General features: G+C 41.6%; 1 protein-coding gene across 1 annotated transcript; it reads right to left on the reverse strand.

Moving 5' to 3' along the window:
• Positions 1–227: 227 nt before the first annotated feature.
• On the reverse strand, positions 228–16,088 carry LOC117821534 (serine/threonine-protein kinase 38). Its single transcript, XM_034695894.1, has 14 exons — positions 15,966–16,088; positions 12,434–12,571; positions 10,070–10,121; positions 9,761–9,883; positions 8,538–8,621; positions 8,318–8,441; positions 8,030–8,184; positions 7,722–7,833; positions 6,284–6,345; positions 6,035–6,152; positions 5,827–5,950; positions 5,622–5,717; positions 5,122–5,216; positions 228–5,031 (listed from the first exon to the last, which is right to left on the reverse strand). The coding sequence occupies exons 1-14, from the start codon at positions 16,025–16,027 to the stop codon at positions 4,895–4,897; spliced, it is 1,482 nt and encodes a 493-aa protein (XP_034551785.1). The 5' UTR covers positions 16,028–16,088; the 3' UTR covers positions 228–4,894.
• Between the last annotated feature and the right edge of the window lie 1,478 nt (positions 16,089–17,566).

The raw sequence follows: 17,566 nt of genomic DNA on the forward strand, positions 1-17,566 counted from the left end.
GGTTTCCGGTACTTCTGGAGCCAGCCTCAAGCAGATCCTCAAACTGCAGTTTTTAGCACTTCCGCATTTGACTATTTTTTAGATGGGAGGTTGACGCTTGGTGACGCCTCACCTTGTGGTTGCCCTCTGAAGTCACAGCTGTGAGCTTCTCTAAATGGACACTAAACCTACTTCCTTGAAGACTTGTGGCTAACACTCAGATGTTGTAAAAGAAGGACAGGACACGGTTAAGTGCAGAGTAATTCATTGTCAAATAGCAGAAAACAAACATCAGCCACACGCTACACAGAGAACAGTGGTTTAAATAATGTACACCCACCTTCCCAAACACCGACCCCCACACGTCGACTCACACACGAGCCGAGCGGACACACATCTGAGCCTCACGCGTAGAAAACAACATACATATCATTTCATGTCTCTACTGAGCACGCTCACATCTTCACCTGCAGTCTGACACCTCACACACACTCACACACACACACAAAGTGGCATCATCAATAAAACAAGTCGTTCCGTGTGCTCTATTGCTTTAAGCGACTCTTCTGCAGTTTGGTAAAAACATGCGGAGCAGAAACTTCCCTCTGTCACACAGTATGTTTAAAATAGTGAGCCCCCCCCCTCCCATCCCATGGAAATAAGCTCCACAGCGTGCTTCACTACAATGTGTTACAATGTGCTGAGCGCCATCTACACACTACCTGAATATACCAAGCTTTATATTACAGACCAGAAGAAAACCTTCAGACTGAGCTGGTATGTATGGAAGCCCATTCCGGACAAAAATAATGGAAACAGATGAAATGTGAGAAATGTTTTAGAAACATGAAGAGAAAAGATCGAAGTTTGAAAATCTGAGCATGCATCAAATCATCTTAACCTTAAATTATGGTCTTACTTAAGATTTGAACGATCCGACAACTTCTGTGTGGGGAAGCTGCAGATACCTCACAATTTATAACTATTAAATCAATAATCTATTTTGATAATGTTTTAACCTTTGGAAATGGTTGGACAGTGCATTATCGAGACATTTGCTTGGCATGAAATTATCACTTGAAGTATTTTTACTTTTTACTGGCGTCAGTTAGCGTTTTACCTAATTTATCCCACACCAAATGAAACATGAAGACGTCATAGCATGTTAAACATGGTGACGACAGAAGCGTTAGCTGGTTGAATACTTTTTATATCAGACTTCTGGTAGAAGTTTGGTCGTTCTTATTGTGTTGATTTTGTTTTGTTTTGAGGTCAAATTCTCTTGTATTTTAATTTGCTTCAGAAACTAATTTGGGTTTGATTTCAATTAATTTAATTATCACTGTAAGCACAATAATCTCCTGCGTTCAGGTCAGACAGGGTTAAATTAAACACCAACTATTTGGAAACCAGTGTGCCATTTGTACGGAGGCACACTCCAAAAGTGAATCATTTCATCTTTTTTGCACACACAATAATAAATTGTTCCCAAAAGATAAAAACGTATGTGCACAAGATAATTTTCTTAAGCACAAAAGATAAAAAATTGCACAAGACAAGTTGTTTCCACGAGATGATTCTATAAAGTTAAAAATCTAACAATGATACCATTTGAGACTTCAGGGGCTCTGTAGATTTTAGTTTGTTCATTTTAAGAAAAAAAAAAAAATCTGCACTGGTATTTTCTTTTATTTCTTTGAGATTCTGGACTAAACTTAAAATCTAAGGACGCCACCTCAGGATTTGGAAACCTTGCTCAATATTTTTGCTGTTTATGGATGTTTTATAGACCAAACAATTCAGAACAAAAAAAATAACAAAATAAATTCTAAGTTCAAACTTATCAACCAGGGTCGAAGTAAGTCTTTGTAAATTGAATCAAAATCAGGTAGTTAAATTGTGACCTCTTAAATCTCTTATAAAGGCAAATTATTAATTATCTGAATCATGAAATGCATTTTCAATATTAAATGAAGTTATTTTATCAAAGCTCAGTATTTGATTGCTCTTCTCGTCCCTTTCGGACTTCTTTCTGGGTAAAATGGGCTTCCACACATCCCAGCTCATGTGCCGGGAAAACCATTAAACCTGGCTACATTCACACAATCAGCATTTTGGAATTATTGTGGCAAAAAAAGAAAACCCTCTCCATGACTCCTTTAAACTTAATTTACATTCATTTCTCAATGACAGCATTTGGATATTGTGTTCACTGGAAAACGTTTGGTTAGCCCTGTGCTTCTAAACAAAACAAACTCCTCAGTGGACGAACACGACTTATGAAACGTGAGTTATTCTTTAAGATGCTGAGTGTCTTAAAAACATTCAGGGTGATGTGAGTAATGTGATGAGCTCCTCCTGATATCAAACCTCCTGACCACCACGCTGTTGTATATTCAAATATATATACACAAAGGAAACCTCCTCGGAGCTAAGGAAACAAGCTGGTGGAAGGTTTAGTGAGTAGAAAAGTGGAAGCAGAGGAGGTGAGAAAACAAAAACCTGCAGCAGATCTGAACAAAAGGCCTGAGGACAGAGCAGAGTATGAACAGAGAGTTATGAAACCAGTATTATTCCCCACAACGCTGCCCAGCTTTGAAACGACTTCACTGCGACACGTCTGTGTGACCGAGGAGAATCCCTTCTTTTAAATTAGGAATATTTTCTACACAAGCTTTTCTTCTGCATCCTGTCCTCGACGAGATTCTCCTTTATTCCAATAAAAATTTAGGAAGGTTGAGTAAATTAGAAATATGGTCAACATTGTAAAGAATTTTTGAGCTGAGATGAAAAAAGACATTTCTAAATCAGTGAGATGACACTTTTTAAAATTACCTCATGCAACTTTTTTCGGAGTAATTGTTTTTACAAAAATAGAAAAACTGTGTGCTGGAGATCTAATCTGTGTGGTGGGACTGAATCAGGCCGACAATGATGGATGAACAAATCAAAAAGGCTCTTGAGGTTCAGGTTGCATTAAATCTACGCTGCAGGATATTTACCCTCTGTTAATGATCACACAGATGGAGTGGGACGTCTCGCTTCAGCAGGTAACTCCATAAGAAACACCAGTTTGAGCTGCTTGAGGATTCAGACTTGTCTACGCTGATGACATCTGAAACATGGACATCAAATTTAGAGATGCGGTAATCTTAATATTGTTCAACATTTACAAACATCATATTCTGTCAAACTGACATTCAGCAGGCTTTAAGCGACATTTTCTCTATTGGTCTGGGATTTAGAGTCATTCCTTCCAAGGGATGTTAAAAAGAGATCTGTGAAACTACAGTCCCAACACTGTGTTCAGCAACACGTGATTTAAATAAACTCTAAATATTCTGAATTTTCCAAACATGCAAATATTTACATTTTCAGGAGTTCTGCGTTTAAAATTTTGCAGAGTTGCTGGTTTATGTGTGTGTCACTCACTGCTGGAAATTTCCCCCGTCAGATGCGGAGGGTGATAGTGATGGAAGTAAATCAGGGCGATGAAGCAACAGAGACTTACGCTAAGATGACAGTTTTTACATTCATAGCAAAGCTACGTAGCAACAGACGGACAGAAATCTTCTGTGAACCTGTTATTCATCCTGTTACGTGTCGCCCTACCTGGTTTTGACGTGTCGCATGTTATAAACGTCATTGCTCCACATCCACCCGCTGCACTCTCACATTAGCTCACACTATTTTCTGGTGGAAATTTCCCGAAGGATTAGAAATTTTGACAAAACGTAGTCTGTTTGGGTTCACATGTGCAGCCTGCTCAGAAAACCTTTGAGGCCATATCGCCCACCCCTATTTGTAAAACATGACCAGATGTGATTGGCTGAAATCAATGAACAACGTTGCCTTACTTTGCTTACTGAGGTCTTGCATGTAGGATAAGATATTGTTTTGCTGTGCAGCAGTGAGATACAGCCGACACTTGGCACGTGAAAAGAACAGATACGTGGAGGATCAGTCTGACTTTTTACTAATAATAAATCCAGGTCTATCAAATATCAGATCGGTGCATCTGTATTCAAAATAAATCTGCAGACATTTGTGGGGAAATATTGACTTCAGTTTTGAGCTCATGTCTTTACTCTAGTGTCAGATTAATACAGCCACACTTGTACTTTTCCATTTCAATAAAAACACCCATCACAAGCACACCGTTAAGGAGCTGCAGGCCTGATCGTGTTGAAGTTGCATCAGACGTTTTTTAAGGTGCTAAAGGTATCCAAACAGAACGGGGGGGGGGGGGGGGGGGGGGGGGGGGTCACTGCCAAAATGTAACATGACTCGATAAAATGCATCATTCTCATATACTCAATTCAACAAGCAGATCTTGCAAATATCAATCTAAAAAAGTCTTAAGAAGCAACGTGACAGAGAGAGGAAGCAGAAACACGGTGCAGCTCACAGTCTTTGGTTCGGCCGTCTGAAGGAGCCAGCAGCCTTAAGGTGAGCCGTCAGAAACCACAAGGAAGATTTGGACAGAATCCCTGAAGAGCACCTGATAACCTTTAAGTGGTGACTTCAAAATGTTTGAGTCGACAAGTCACCGAGAACTGGAGTGAGAACAGAGAGGAGCCCTTAGATCCGACAGACTGGTGCTGGTTTGCAGAGAGGGAATGTAAATGATGCTGGTATCAGGAATGAAGACGTTCCACTGAATCCTTTAATCCCAGATCAGTCCTCACACGTGAGCAGGAAGAAGAAAGGTACCCTCGGAAGCATCAGAGAAGTGAAGACTGCAGAAAGAAGGCAACAGTTCATACGGTGGAAAGCAGCAGATGAAAGTGAGCCCCGTTATTATTAACCCTGAGGTAACACTCAGGTGTCAGAGAGCAGAGTTCTCCTGGCGGGGTTTGGACGACTCGTTCAGGTGTCATGGTGCTGTTGCTTTAAAAATCCTGTCTGACAGTTTTCATCTCTTCGCCACCTTCATGTAGGACGGAATCGCTCCCCGAGCAGTCAGGCCCTCGAAGCGTTTGTAGGTGTAGTTGATGAAGACCCAGTCCTTGTTCTTCAGGTCGGCCTCGGTCTGGTTGGAAACCGGTGCAACTAAAAGAGAAGGAGAAGAAGAAAAAGGCGTTAAGTCATCACAATAGAGGAGGTCAATATAAACAAGTTCAACAGAAACATGCGGCGTACCTGTTGGTGTGAGGATGTCTGAGTCGGGGAATTCATCAAAGTTTGAGGTGTCGTCGATGCTTTTGATCTCGATGGGGATGGCAGCAGGTCTCTCTCTGCAAAACACGTCAGAGAGAGGTTAAAGGAAAGAGTCTGCAGAGAGGAACCTCACATTCAAACACTTAACAGATCGCCTGTGTGTGTGTGAGTCTGACTCCTGAGAACCACCCGCAGGTCATATGTATTTCTCTTATTGGTATAATCAGCTATTCGACTGAGTTCAAAGCACATTCTAGCGTTTAAAGTATTAATTGGCCACTTGAGGGTCCACCTTCTCAAGCTGCAGAGAGCAGGACGTTTTTTTGGACAGGTGCACAGGTGCACGTATCTCTGCACTGAGAGATACCTTGAACCACTTGTTGCTTTCACATTTAGGTGTTTTAATCCGTCATCAGCAGCTCCTGTCATCTGGTTTCTTTACTTGATTGCTGAGAGAACAAACGTCTCTAAAACCAGCTCACCTGATATGGTCGTAGTCCACTCCCTCAAAAAACTGATTGGACTTTATCTCCTCCACACTTGTAGCACCGACCCTGTGCTCCTCCTCACAGCAGAACCTGCAAAAGACAAGAGCGACTTAACGTCCCACTCTTCTAAACACTAAATACATTTCTAGGAGTTAGAGGTCATAAGCTGGCTTTGACATGCTCAAGAGTGTGCTCGTACCTGAGGATGAGGTCTTTGGCCTTCTCTGAAATAGGCACTTCTGGAGGGAAGGTGAGCGTCTCTCTCCAGTTCATCACCTTCCTGTACGTCTCTTGAGGCGTCTCCGAGCAGAACGGAGGGTAACCTGCAAACAAACAGTGATCATCATTCAGACTGCAGCTTAGTTTAAACTGTCTGAAGGTAAAGAAGGCAGAGTCTGCTCTGTTACCTATCAGCATCTCATACATGATGACACCCAGGCTCCACCAATCACAGAGCTTGTTGTATCCGTTTTGCATGAAGACCTCTGGTGCGATGTAGTCCGGGGTTCCCACTGTGGAGAACGCCTGACGGAGAAGAAGAGGAGACAGATTTGATAATCTGAGGTTAGACATAAACTAGTGATGCTCTTCTTTCAGGGTTAAGTCTGAGAGGAACATGTTTGTGATTCATGCAGAAATGTTCTGTTCAGTCCTACCAGCTGCCTCCTGTTCCTCTTCCAGGTCTCTGCTTTCCTCTTGGAGTTCATGTTCTGAAAGGCTGTGGAGATGAGGACGGCTTGGTTTATAAGTCACTGTGGCTGATGCATTCAAGAGCTGACATTGACACAGGCATCACTTAGAAACCTGAACTTGTTTTAGGGATTACGTATGCTCATACATGTGAAAATAAAGTGTGTTGTAAATAGGGCTGTGCCATATCATACAGTCTACAGTAATAACGGTATACATTTTCATGTGATATAAAAGTGTCATATTGTGGTATAATTTATTTAATAACTAGATGAAGTATGACGAACATGCACGCTCATGGATCAAAGATCATCGCCCACTCCTCCTTGTGTCAAAGCCGATGTTTGTGAAACAGCATAGTGACTCAGTCATCAGGTAAACTTCCTTTCTCTCCTCTTCAAGTTTGAAGTCAGCTAATAACAGCAGCATTAAGTGGGTGTACTGACGCTCTTTGGGTCTGTCCGGGGCTGTAACATCTGCTATGTGCTGAACAACTCAGCAGGGTCTAATATCCCCATTATAACATTTCTACCTGATTGAAGGTGTGTTTTGACTAAAGACTCGCTTGTCTTAAGCCGTTGATGGTTAAAAGAAGCAGAATCAAGCTGTGGCTGTGACTCATAGTGGAAGGAGCTACCATAAACTCCTCATGGAGTTATAGATAACAGCTGAATGTAGCTTCGGGATGGTGAACACGCTATTTCTGACTATTCTTCACAATAAAAGACCTCACTTATCGTGTTCCTGGATTGCATTCATTTTGAAACATCCCCAGCAGGTAATGTGATGTTTTTAGCAGCAGAAACTTGACACGACTCCTAAAACTTTCAAAATAAAGGCGATGTGCGAGCTACATGTGAATATTCATTCATGATGCGATCACAAAATGAAATAAAGGTTTCCATCTGTGTGTTTGATGACTCTCCTTGTACATACTCAACTTTTTACAACTATACAATGATTTTCTCTCCTCTCAGTAAAGGTTTACTATCAGATAAATCAGCCTTGGAGAACATGCTGCAATAAAAAGGCACTAATTATAAAATAATAATAAATATTAAAACCAAAATAAATAAAATATTTTTCTCTGTTTTAAAGGAGCAAAGAGCACATCAGAATTTTGTTAAGTTGAAATATTTATCTTTAAAATTCAACACATTACTTAAATATTCTAAGCCTTGTTTATTAAAATATACACGCCATCACACAATGTTATTGGTTATCTGTAAAAATCACGAGTAGCCGGTAGGTTTAGGAATCCCCAGCCACAGTGACAGGAGGACAAAGATGTTAATGCTTTAATGCAAAATATCTTGATATAATTTTGAGGCCATATTGCCCACCCCTAGTTGTAAAAAATGACCAGATGTGATTGGCTGAAATCAATGAGCGTGGTTGCCTTACTTTGCTTGCTGAGGTCACTGGGCAGGCTGTGGTTCAAGTTCTTGTAGAACTCGGTCCGGTGAGCCCTCTTCAGGCCTGTGCACAGACCAAAATCTGACAGCTTTACGTGACCCTGCAGACACAATGATCAGTGTTAGAACTAGTGAAGTCTGCTGTCCATGGTCATGTTCAGGACACATTATGGACAACATTAAGACCTTAGACAAATATATGTCACAAATGCAGACAAAGGGGATCTTATTTACATTAAATCATGTCCTTCATTTAAAATCAGGTGCAAAAATAGCTATATGTTGGCTGTGACTGACCCTGGAGTCCAACAGCAGGTTGTCAGGTTTGATGTCTCTGTGGATGAAGCCCAGCTGGTGGATGGAGTCGATGGCCAGCACCGTCTCTGCAATGTAGAACTGAGTGGCTTCTTCTGTCAGAGTGTCCTTCTTCATCAGCAGGGTCATCATGTCTCCTGCAGCACAACGCAGCAGAGGTTAGACCTTGTTAAGGGACTCGGGGATTTTTCCATGAAGATCCGTTCTGAGCCAGAACGTCAAACGTCATCTATCTGCAGGGTGTCATGTTTCAGGTGCACAAGGTCTTACCTCCGGGCAGAAACTCCATGATGAGGTAGAGGTTCATCTTGTCCTGGAAGCTGTAGAACATTTTGACCACCCACAGACTGTCTGCCTCCACCAGGATGTCCCGCTCAGCACGGATATGTCCAACCTGAGACAGAAAAACAGATTCACACAGGTTTAGAAGTCTGACACTTGAAACAACAGAGACACTTTGAGTGTGAGTGTGTGTGTTTTGCTGCCTCACCTGTTCCTTCTCCAGCATGTCGGCTTTGCGGAGGATCTTCATGGCGTAGACATGACCCGTGTCTTTCTTCTGCACCAGACGAACCTGAGCAGACAAAACAAAGACGCCTCGATCAGTAGGAGAAGTAAACCTCATGGAAGCTATCCTGATGAATATTAATATGAAATCTGTTAGGGGGAAAAGTGCATGGGTTGTTCAGCTGATACTTGGTGGACTTCAGCCTGAGGATGTTTTGAGCAGCAGACAGAGACTTAGTGATTAGTCACCGATTAAAATTGTGATGCGTCCCCTCTCTCCCTGTGAGGCTGCTTGTCTGAGGAAAACCTCTGATCATTATGTCTGCAGAATAACTACAGGAACACTAAACCATTCAGCTCTTCGCTTGACTACTGGGCTTAAATTGTATTAATTCAAGACGACATTTCATGCAACATAACTACAATGAAAAAAGTCGACAGAGCAGACACAAAGATGTAAAGAGGACACAGAGAGAGGGAGAGGGAGAGGGAGAGGGAGAGAGAGAGAGAAACCCAAACCCTAAGAAACAAAAAGTTAGGTCTGTGTTAAAGAGAACTGAAGCAAGGTGAGCAGACAGAAGAAGTTCATAACACTAAAAAAAGTAGAGAATAGAGTACCACTTAACTCTCTCTTCTCTGTCTCTTACTTTAACTCTGCCTGTCCCATTAAACCTTTCATTAAGACCTTTCTAGAGTCCCTCAGCTCCCTTGTCTCGTAGTTTCCTCTGGCACTTCCACAGCTGCAGGCTGTCTACGGCAGAGATCGCGACTCCAGCTACTATGACTACTACTATCCGTCTCACCACTATCATCCCTCTCTCCAACATGGTCTCAGCATATCAGTGTCTAACATGAGTCTGGTCCTGCTCAAGGTTTCTGTCTGTTAAAAGGAAATTTGTCCTTGTCACTGTAACTTGCTAAATGCTGCAAAGTGCTCTGCTCATGGTGGATTAAGATGAGATCAGACTGAGTCCTGTCTGTAAGATGGGACTGGATCTTATCCTGTCTTGATGTTGGGTCTTTTTTAATAATAGAACATAGAGTACGGCGTAGACCTGCTCTGTTTGTAAAGAGTCTTCAGATAACATTTGTTGTTATTCAGCGCTATAAAGATACAGATTGTTCGATTGATTGATTCAGGGTGAATTAAGACATCTGCCATCTGTCATAAGTGTAACATGCTCTTTCACAGCCTTAGGTTCTTACCTCTCCAAAAGCTCCTCGCCCGATCACCTTGAGGGATTCAAAGTCCTCCAGACCCAGGCGAGTGCGTTTCAGACGCAGGAACTCTGTCTCTTTCCTTGCATGCTGAGAACGGCGGATACGTTTCTGCAGAACACAGATCGCACTGTTAAAAACATCACTGTATGGGACGCACAAACGTGTTACTGAACATCAATCATATTCGTGCACTTTTATAGGACTGACTTCCACTCAACATGTAACATGAAAATAGATCCAAGATGGCGCCATACTGAAACAACTCATACTGAAACAACGTATGCTGTCACTCACCTCTTCATCGGCCAGGCCCTCCTGATCCATCACCTTCTCAAGCTTCTGCTGCCTGGAGACAACATGTCGGGGTTAGCATCAATTTAACATGTGAACACCATCGATGCAGATAGAGCTGGGCGATATTAAAATAGAAGATGTCGGCTTCTCCTTCTGTCTAATGTTGGGTGGCAACTAGCGTTTAAGGCACATTAGCGCCCCCTAACTTTCCAGTGGCTGGGGGGGGGGGTGTAATTACAGGTTTAAATATAATCTTTATCAAACATTTGCTTTATTTTTATTGAGAAAAGTTATATCACGGTAATTATTGTTATTGAATTATTGCCCAGCCCTAGATACAGACACAAGTATCGACCTTCAAAGCTGTCTGAAATGGGGAATCAGTTATCAACTATGCAAGTCAATGCACAAATCCAACATCATAACTACTCAGCATCAAATAACAAAGAGGTAAATGATCATGTGACGATAACGGACAGGAAGAGTGTGGTGTGAGTAGAGAGTGTGATGTTAGTCAATGCATGTAAAATATCAGCAATCAGTGTTTGCCTGTAAAAATATGTAGGAAAATGTAGCAGTACCAGATACAACAATCATTTAAATGTTTGCAAGAAGACAAAAATAATAATATAAAGAAAAGAGGTTTTCATGCTAAATGATGCCGACGAAACCCAAACGTTTGTTTTGGTAGGTGTCCTCAAGATGTAAACAAAAAGGTCAACGTATAAGATGTCAAACCCAGGGTCAGCTTCACCCTCATCCACATGTTTCCATTCAATTATTTACAATGTTACTGACAGCACGACACCACACAGCATCGTCTCAATCAGAGGATGAAATCAAACACTTCTACCCTCACACGGCTCGTCACAGGAGTTGATGACACCCGTGTTAACACCGATTAAATTACTCGCCCACCGTCACCCACTGTTGTGTTTCTCTTTTTAAAGTCTGTTATCAATTGTTAGATAGTTGGACAGCAGATAGTGTGTGCTCCTTGAAGCAGAGTCAAAGCACAGAGCAGCAGGAGTCAGATGTCACTCATCACGTGGGGAGAAAGAGGAGTTGACCCGGATCATGTAAATGTGCTGCTGACTGCTGAGACGGTGTCAGAGGTTCTAACATCGAGAGGATCAGAGTCATGCTGCCAAACTGCAGAAAGCTCCCTGCTCCGGTCACAGGGAACTGGAGACACAGGATCGCAAAAAGTATTTGATAGCATCCTTCTCTTGTCTCTAAGAGCGATATAAAAGCTGCCGTGAATCTTCTGCCTGAATCCAATTGAATGCACAACCAGGGGAGATTTTGAACATCATCTTGCAAATCCTGTGATCAGTGTATTCAACAATCAGGAGTTTATAACCTTTGGGAAAAATCCCTCCTCATGACATCTTTCAGTCTCAGCAGATGTCTGTCTAACATGAGTCTAGTCTTGCTCCAGGAAAGGAAGATCTATGGACTTAGAACCAATGAGGCTTTCTTTAAGACGAGTATTGTTTGTTTTCTTCCTTAAATCAAATCAGATGTTTATTAAAAAGTCTGATAAATTATTATTTTCTTATTGCTGTTATAAATCAAAGCAGACATCCTGACGTGTAAGGAGCTAGACAACAAATGTTAAGGGGACGATACTTGTACGCATTGTCAAATCTAATTTAAGTGGACTGTCTCTCTCCCTCTCTCCAACACGGTCTCAGCAGATGTCTGTCTAACATGAGTCTGGTCCTGCTGGAGGTTTCTGCCTGTTAAAGGAAGTTTGTCCTTGCCACTGTAACTTGCTAAATGCTGCAAAGTGCTCTGCTCGTGGTGGATTAAGATGAGATCAGACTGAGTCCTGTCTGTAAGATGGGACTGGATATTGTCCTGTCTTGATGTTGGGTCTTTGTTAATAATAGAACAGAGTACAGTGTAGACCTGCTCTGTTTGTAAAGAGTCTTCAGATAATATTTGTTGTTATTCGCCGCTATAGAGATACAGATTGATTGATTGATTGATTGATCTTTATTCCAGAAAAACATACTTGTATCAGAAGTTTTGGGTTACAAGTTTGAAGGGGTTTAAGTTTGAGGGATGTAACTCATCAAAATTCTCAGCAAAACCAGTAAACCAACATTTGATGTAAAGATTTTGCTCTTATTTTTGTCACAAAAAGGTGTTTTTACTGAACATTTATGCTGATGGAACATGGATGGAAATAAACTGTAATGTTTATAAATTTTCTTTCTAAGCAGATGTAGTGAGTTTTGAGCAGAAGCACAACCTTTGTTGAGTCCTGCTGTGATTGAAACTGTGTTAAAGTCAAAATGACAGTGTGCAGCCACTGAACAACAATGACTGTGCAGATCTGAAAGCTCGGGGTTTCACCTCATTTCTCTCTCCTCATGCTGGGCGATGAGGTTGCTGTAGAAGTTCTCCAGGGTCACTTTGGCCATGGTGACCCGCTCCTTGGTGTGGTTACTCATGGAGGAGCAGGAGCTTTGGCCCGTCATTGCCATGCTTTGCCTGAAAAAACAGAAAGATAATAAAGTGAGTGGACAGCTTCTTCAGAGTCTAAAACATCGCCTGTCACTCCAGGCTGCTAGAAACACACATCCAGTCATTGTGCTGCCGGCACACCACTCAGAAACAAATGCTGCTTCTCTGAGGAGGGAGACTCATGATGGAGAGCTGAAGGAAGGAGAAGAGTATGAAAGACACTTAGTGTAACGCCTCGGTCAGATTACAACACTGAGCTGTGTTTAAAATTGGAAGTATGAAATGAGACGGCTGTTGGTGTTGAGAAAGAGGAAGGAAAGCTCCCTTCTGAACAGAACTATTTGATAACATTGTGACAGGCGGTTATGAAGAAGTGGTGAAGAAATCTGGTTTGTGCAAGCACTGACGGAGGAGTCCGTGTGTGGGTAAGACGGGGGTTTGAGCAAAGCTGCACAGAATAAAGGGCCAAAATGTAGAAGCTCTAGTCTTTAAAGGTGACATATGAGACATGACAGAAGTACGGTGGAGTACTGGAGAGCAGAAACCTCCAGTTTAAAGGAAACACGTTTGGGGCTGAATAAATGTCACATCACTAAGTTTGGTTATCCTGTGTGCAAAAATAAGAGTCATGATGAAAAAATACTGATCCTGTTCATCACAACTCTGTCCTGTTCTCAGTCAAAGCACTCCCCTGTAATGCCACACATTTTTTAAACACACGTGATTATGACCTTGCCTTGTGGGAAATCAAGAAGCGGTGCAGCAGCCACATTGTCAACGGCAAGCTGAAACCAACCTCCTTAAGCAGATACAGATACATGACCAGGTGTTTTGAATGGCTAACACAGGACTTCCCCGTGGAGGTTTTCCTGTCGATCCAGTGGAAGTTAACACATTGACTAGAATAGAAACCTATCAGATCAAAACCAAAGCTATTTACATTTAATGTTGATATGATCTGAGTTACCATCGGGGTACCACAAGTCTCAAATAACACTTGAAGCGAAGCTCACAGCTGATGCCAAGCCTCCCTCCTCCTCCTATCTATCCAGCGTGTCTTTATTTCCCTCATGTGAGGTTAGAAACAGTGACACTGCGAGAGATTATCATCCAGGGAATCATCTTTGAGTGATGGTGAATTTAACTGGCCCATGTTACTGGTCTACAGTGTGTCTGATGTGACGCATGAGGTCTGTCGTTTTGTGTTGAGCTGCTTAAACAAACAGAGGATGTTTAGTTAACCTTTACATGTTTAAAGTTGGACTCTACATTGTTAGCATTACTAAGTGATGCTACATTCATGTCAATATGCACAACCGTCTGTTGCTTGCTAGGCTTCAGTTTGCCAAGTCACGATTCTAGTATACTTAATGATCATACAGTAACCTTGAGGTAAAGGAACTTTTCAGGACAGTTTTTGTTTTGTCGTCTGTTTCCGACCCCACTACATTTTCTGTTTACTTTTCCACAGAAAATCTGAGCATCAATGATTATGGGGAAGAATAGAGAGGACATGTCAGAGGAGATGAAATACACTGTCCATGTGCACGGATCCCGGAAGTGCTGTAAAAGCGGGACATACAATGCCCCCAAACGGACCAATCAAAGGCCTTGCGGTCGGCGTCGATTCAATGCATTGTTACATTTTGGAGGAGGTGCAAATAAGCTATGTGCGTAGGCCTTAGCGTAGGAACGGGAGCTATGCAGACCAATTTGAGGCAGAAGTATAAATCAGGCTTTAAAGCCTATGATACTTGTGCATGAAAAAGCAAGGTAAGGAAAATTAGCTGCATGAAACAAGGCTAGTTTATTTACCCAAACACCCAAAAATCACAAACACAGAAAGAACCACTTTAATACTACAGTTTACAAAAATATTCTTTTGCAAATATTCACATTTGTTACAATGTAGACACGCTTATTTTTCGAGTAGTTAGGAAACTAGACGCAGAGTCTCAAATATTTTTCTGTTCAGTTCTCCTGTTTCAGAAATTTAACATTTAGTAGTTTGACATCGCTTTATTAGACTAAATGTGTGTGTATATTATATTTATGAGCCTGCTCTGCATGTTGATACTCAGTATTTAAACAATTTATATGCCTCTATATGATCTGTCACCATGTTACTGAAGAGAATATATGATTTATGATAATAAAAAAAAACAACAACAAAAATTTGGTTAACATTTCCAAAGATCAATGATGGAGAATACTCACAGTTTTCATCCCTGAGATGTACATTTGCATAAAGCAAGCATATTTGTACACTACCATGTTTATCAGAGCATGAAAAACTAAAATAACCCTTTTAATGTGCATGTAGTAGAGGTAGGAAATGTACCATCAATATATATGAATGTTAACTATGGACAATCATTCATTTTGACAACCCTACTTTAAAAAAAGTATAGTGCAGGTCTTATTTGAAGGCAGATTTAAGAGCAATAACAAGACATAATCTTGACACAAATAAAACTTTCGTCTAAACAAGTATTCCTTTGAACTTTTCCCACAACGACAGACTTTATGGGCCATAAAAACATATAGTAAACTAAACTCATCTGTGACTGTGGGATGTTGGTGAAAACGTAGCACAAGGACCAGACGCAGAGGATATCACATTCTGTATTTATAGCACTCATCTACGTGTAACTTGTCTCTGACATAAATGTACTTTAACACATATATAGTTAAGTTAGAGAAGTGTTTATCGTGACTTCCTTCTTGTTAAACAATAAAAGCTGATGGTAGATATTTAATAAAGCGTTAGCGCGACAGTCGAGCTATTTCTGTCCAGCTGTCCCAGACAGTGTCAACAACACGTAGACACCAAAGTTGGTAGTTTCGGTGGCAATTCAGCCAGAAAGAGTCCATGAAGTGATTTAACTCAACGCTCAGCGTACTTAAACCAACTTAAACTCAACTGTAGTGAAGATTTTTAAGTCGTTGTTCTGTGATTGACCTGAAATCTAATCAAGAAATGCTTTTACCTGCTAACATTAGTTAGCTGGCTAGTTAGCAATTAAAGTTCCGAGGTGCATCAGGTCCGAAACACTGTGCATACACAACATCCGGTTTGTCCTTCAAAATAAAACCAAGACGCGTTAAGTAAATAGAAAAACAACAGCTTTCCGTTTTCCGTTTTATTTTGAAGGTGATAACCGGAAATGTCCCCTCTCCATTTTCCCGAGCTTAACAGCCCGAAGTTAACCGAAGCGAACAGCTAAGGGAAAGTTAGCTGGTAGCCGTTAGCCCCTTAAATGCTAAACCAGCTTCAGCCGTTTGTCTTAAATTCAAAAAATATCAGACAGAGAAGCTTCAAAGTCTCCCTGAGAGGAAAACTAACTACGAAAACACCCAATGTGCTTTATTCTTCAGCTTTGATCCCGTATTTTGAAAGAGTTGGTCTTTGTTCGCTTACCTTGGTCGAAGGTGCGGTGTCTTCTGTCTCTTCCTCTGCTTTGCAGAATGTTGCGTCACCATAAATCTTAACTCAACACGACACCCAGCGGCCACACCGTGTATTACAGTCTATGGCTCACACTGTTTATATACCAGTCTATGGCTCACAGTGTGTATTACAGTCTATGGCTCACACCGTTTATACACCAGTCTGTGGCTCACACTGTTTATATACCAGTCTAGGCTCACACTGTGTATTACAGTCTATGGCTCACACTGTTTATACACCAGTCTATGGCTCACACTGTGTATTACAGTCTATGTCTCACACTGTTTATACACCAGTCTATGGCTCACACTGTGTATAAACCAGTCTATGGGTCACGCCGTTTATACACCAGTTTATGGGTCACACCGTTTATACACTAGTCTATGGGTCACACCGTTTATACACTAGTCTATGGATCACACCGTTTATACACTAGTCTATGGGTCACACCATTTCTACACCAGTCTATGGGTCACACCGTTTATACACCAGTCTATGGGTCACACCGTTTATACACCAGTCTATGGTTCACACCGTTTATACACTAGTCTATGGGTCACACCGTTTATACACAAGTCTATGGGTAACACCGTTTATACACCAGTCCATGGGCCAAACCGTTTCTACACCAGTCTATGGCTCACACTGTTTCTACACCAGTCTATGGCTCACACTTTTATACACCAATCCATGGCTCACACCATTTATACACCAGTCTATGGCTCACACCATTTATACACCAGTCTATGGCTCACACCATTTATACACCAGTCTATGGCTCACACCATTTATACACCAGTCTATGGCTCACACTGCGTATAACAGTCTGTGGCTCCCACCGCGTATACACCAGTCTATGGCTCACACCGTGTACCCGTCTATGGCTCACAGCGTTTATACACCAGTCTATGAGTCACACTTTGTATACTCCAGTCTATGGCTCACACCGTGTACCCGTCTATGGCTCACAGCGTTTATACACCAGTCTATGAGTCACACTTTGTATACACCAGTATATGGCTCACACCGTGTACCCGTCTATGGCTCACAGCGTTTATACACCAGTCTATGAGTCACACTTTGTATACACCAGTATATGGCTCACACCGTGTACCCGTCTATGGCTCACAGCGTTTATACACCAGTCTATGAGTCACACTTTGTATACTCCAGTCTATGGCTCACACCGTGTACCCGTCTATGGCTCACAGCGTTTATACACCAGTCTATGAGTCACACTTTGTATACACCAGTATATGGCTCACACTGTGTATACACCAGTCTATGGCTCACACCATGGCTCACACCATGTATACACCAGTCTATGGTTCACACCATGTTTACACCAGTCAATGGTTCACACCGTTTATACAGCAGTCTATGGCTCACACCGTGTATACACCAGTCTATGATTCACCGTTTATACACCAGTCTATGGCACACACTGGGTTTGTTTCTTTATTTATTTTTGTTGGCTCCTTTTTCCCCCAGATACCTCAGAGATTGCAATTAAATCCAGTGAATTTGGGATGAACCTTCGTTATTTAATGTTGCAATATTAAAAATGTATG

Source organism: Notolabrus celidotus, chromosome 11 (assembly GCF_009762535.1).
Source record: "Notolabrus celidotus isolate fNotCel1 chromosome 11, fNotCel1.pri, whole genome shotgun sequence".
NCBI classification, from domain to species: Eukaryota; Metazoa; Chordata; class Actinopteri; order Labriformes; family Labridae; genus Notolabrus; species Notolabrus celidotus.

Excerpts from the sequence above, each read along its gene's own strand:
- LOC117821534 (XM_034695894.1), bottom strand. The coding sequence starts at position 16,027 with ATGGTGACGCAACATTCTGCAAAGCAGAGGAAGAGACAGAAGACACCG. Across the intron at positions 8,622-9,760 it reads GGCGAGGAGCTTTTGGAGAG|GTTCGTCTGGTGCAGAAGAA; the intron begins GTAAGAACCTAA and ends TTGTCTGCTCAG. Across the intron at positions 5,217-5,621 it reads GTGGACTACGACCATATCAG|AGAGAGACCTGCTGCCATCC; the intron begins GTGAGCTGGTTT and ends CGTGTTTTGCAG.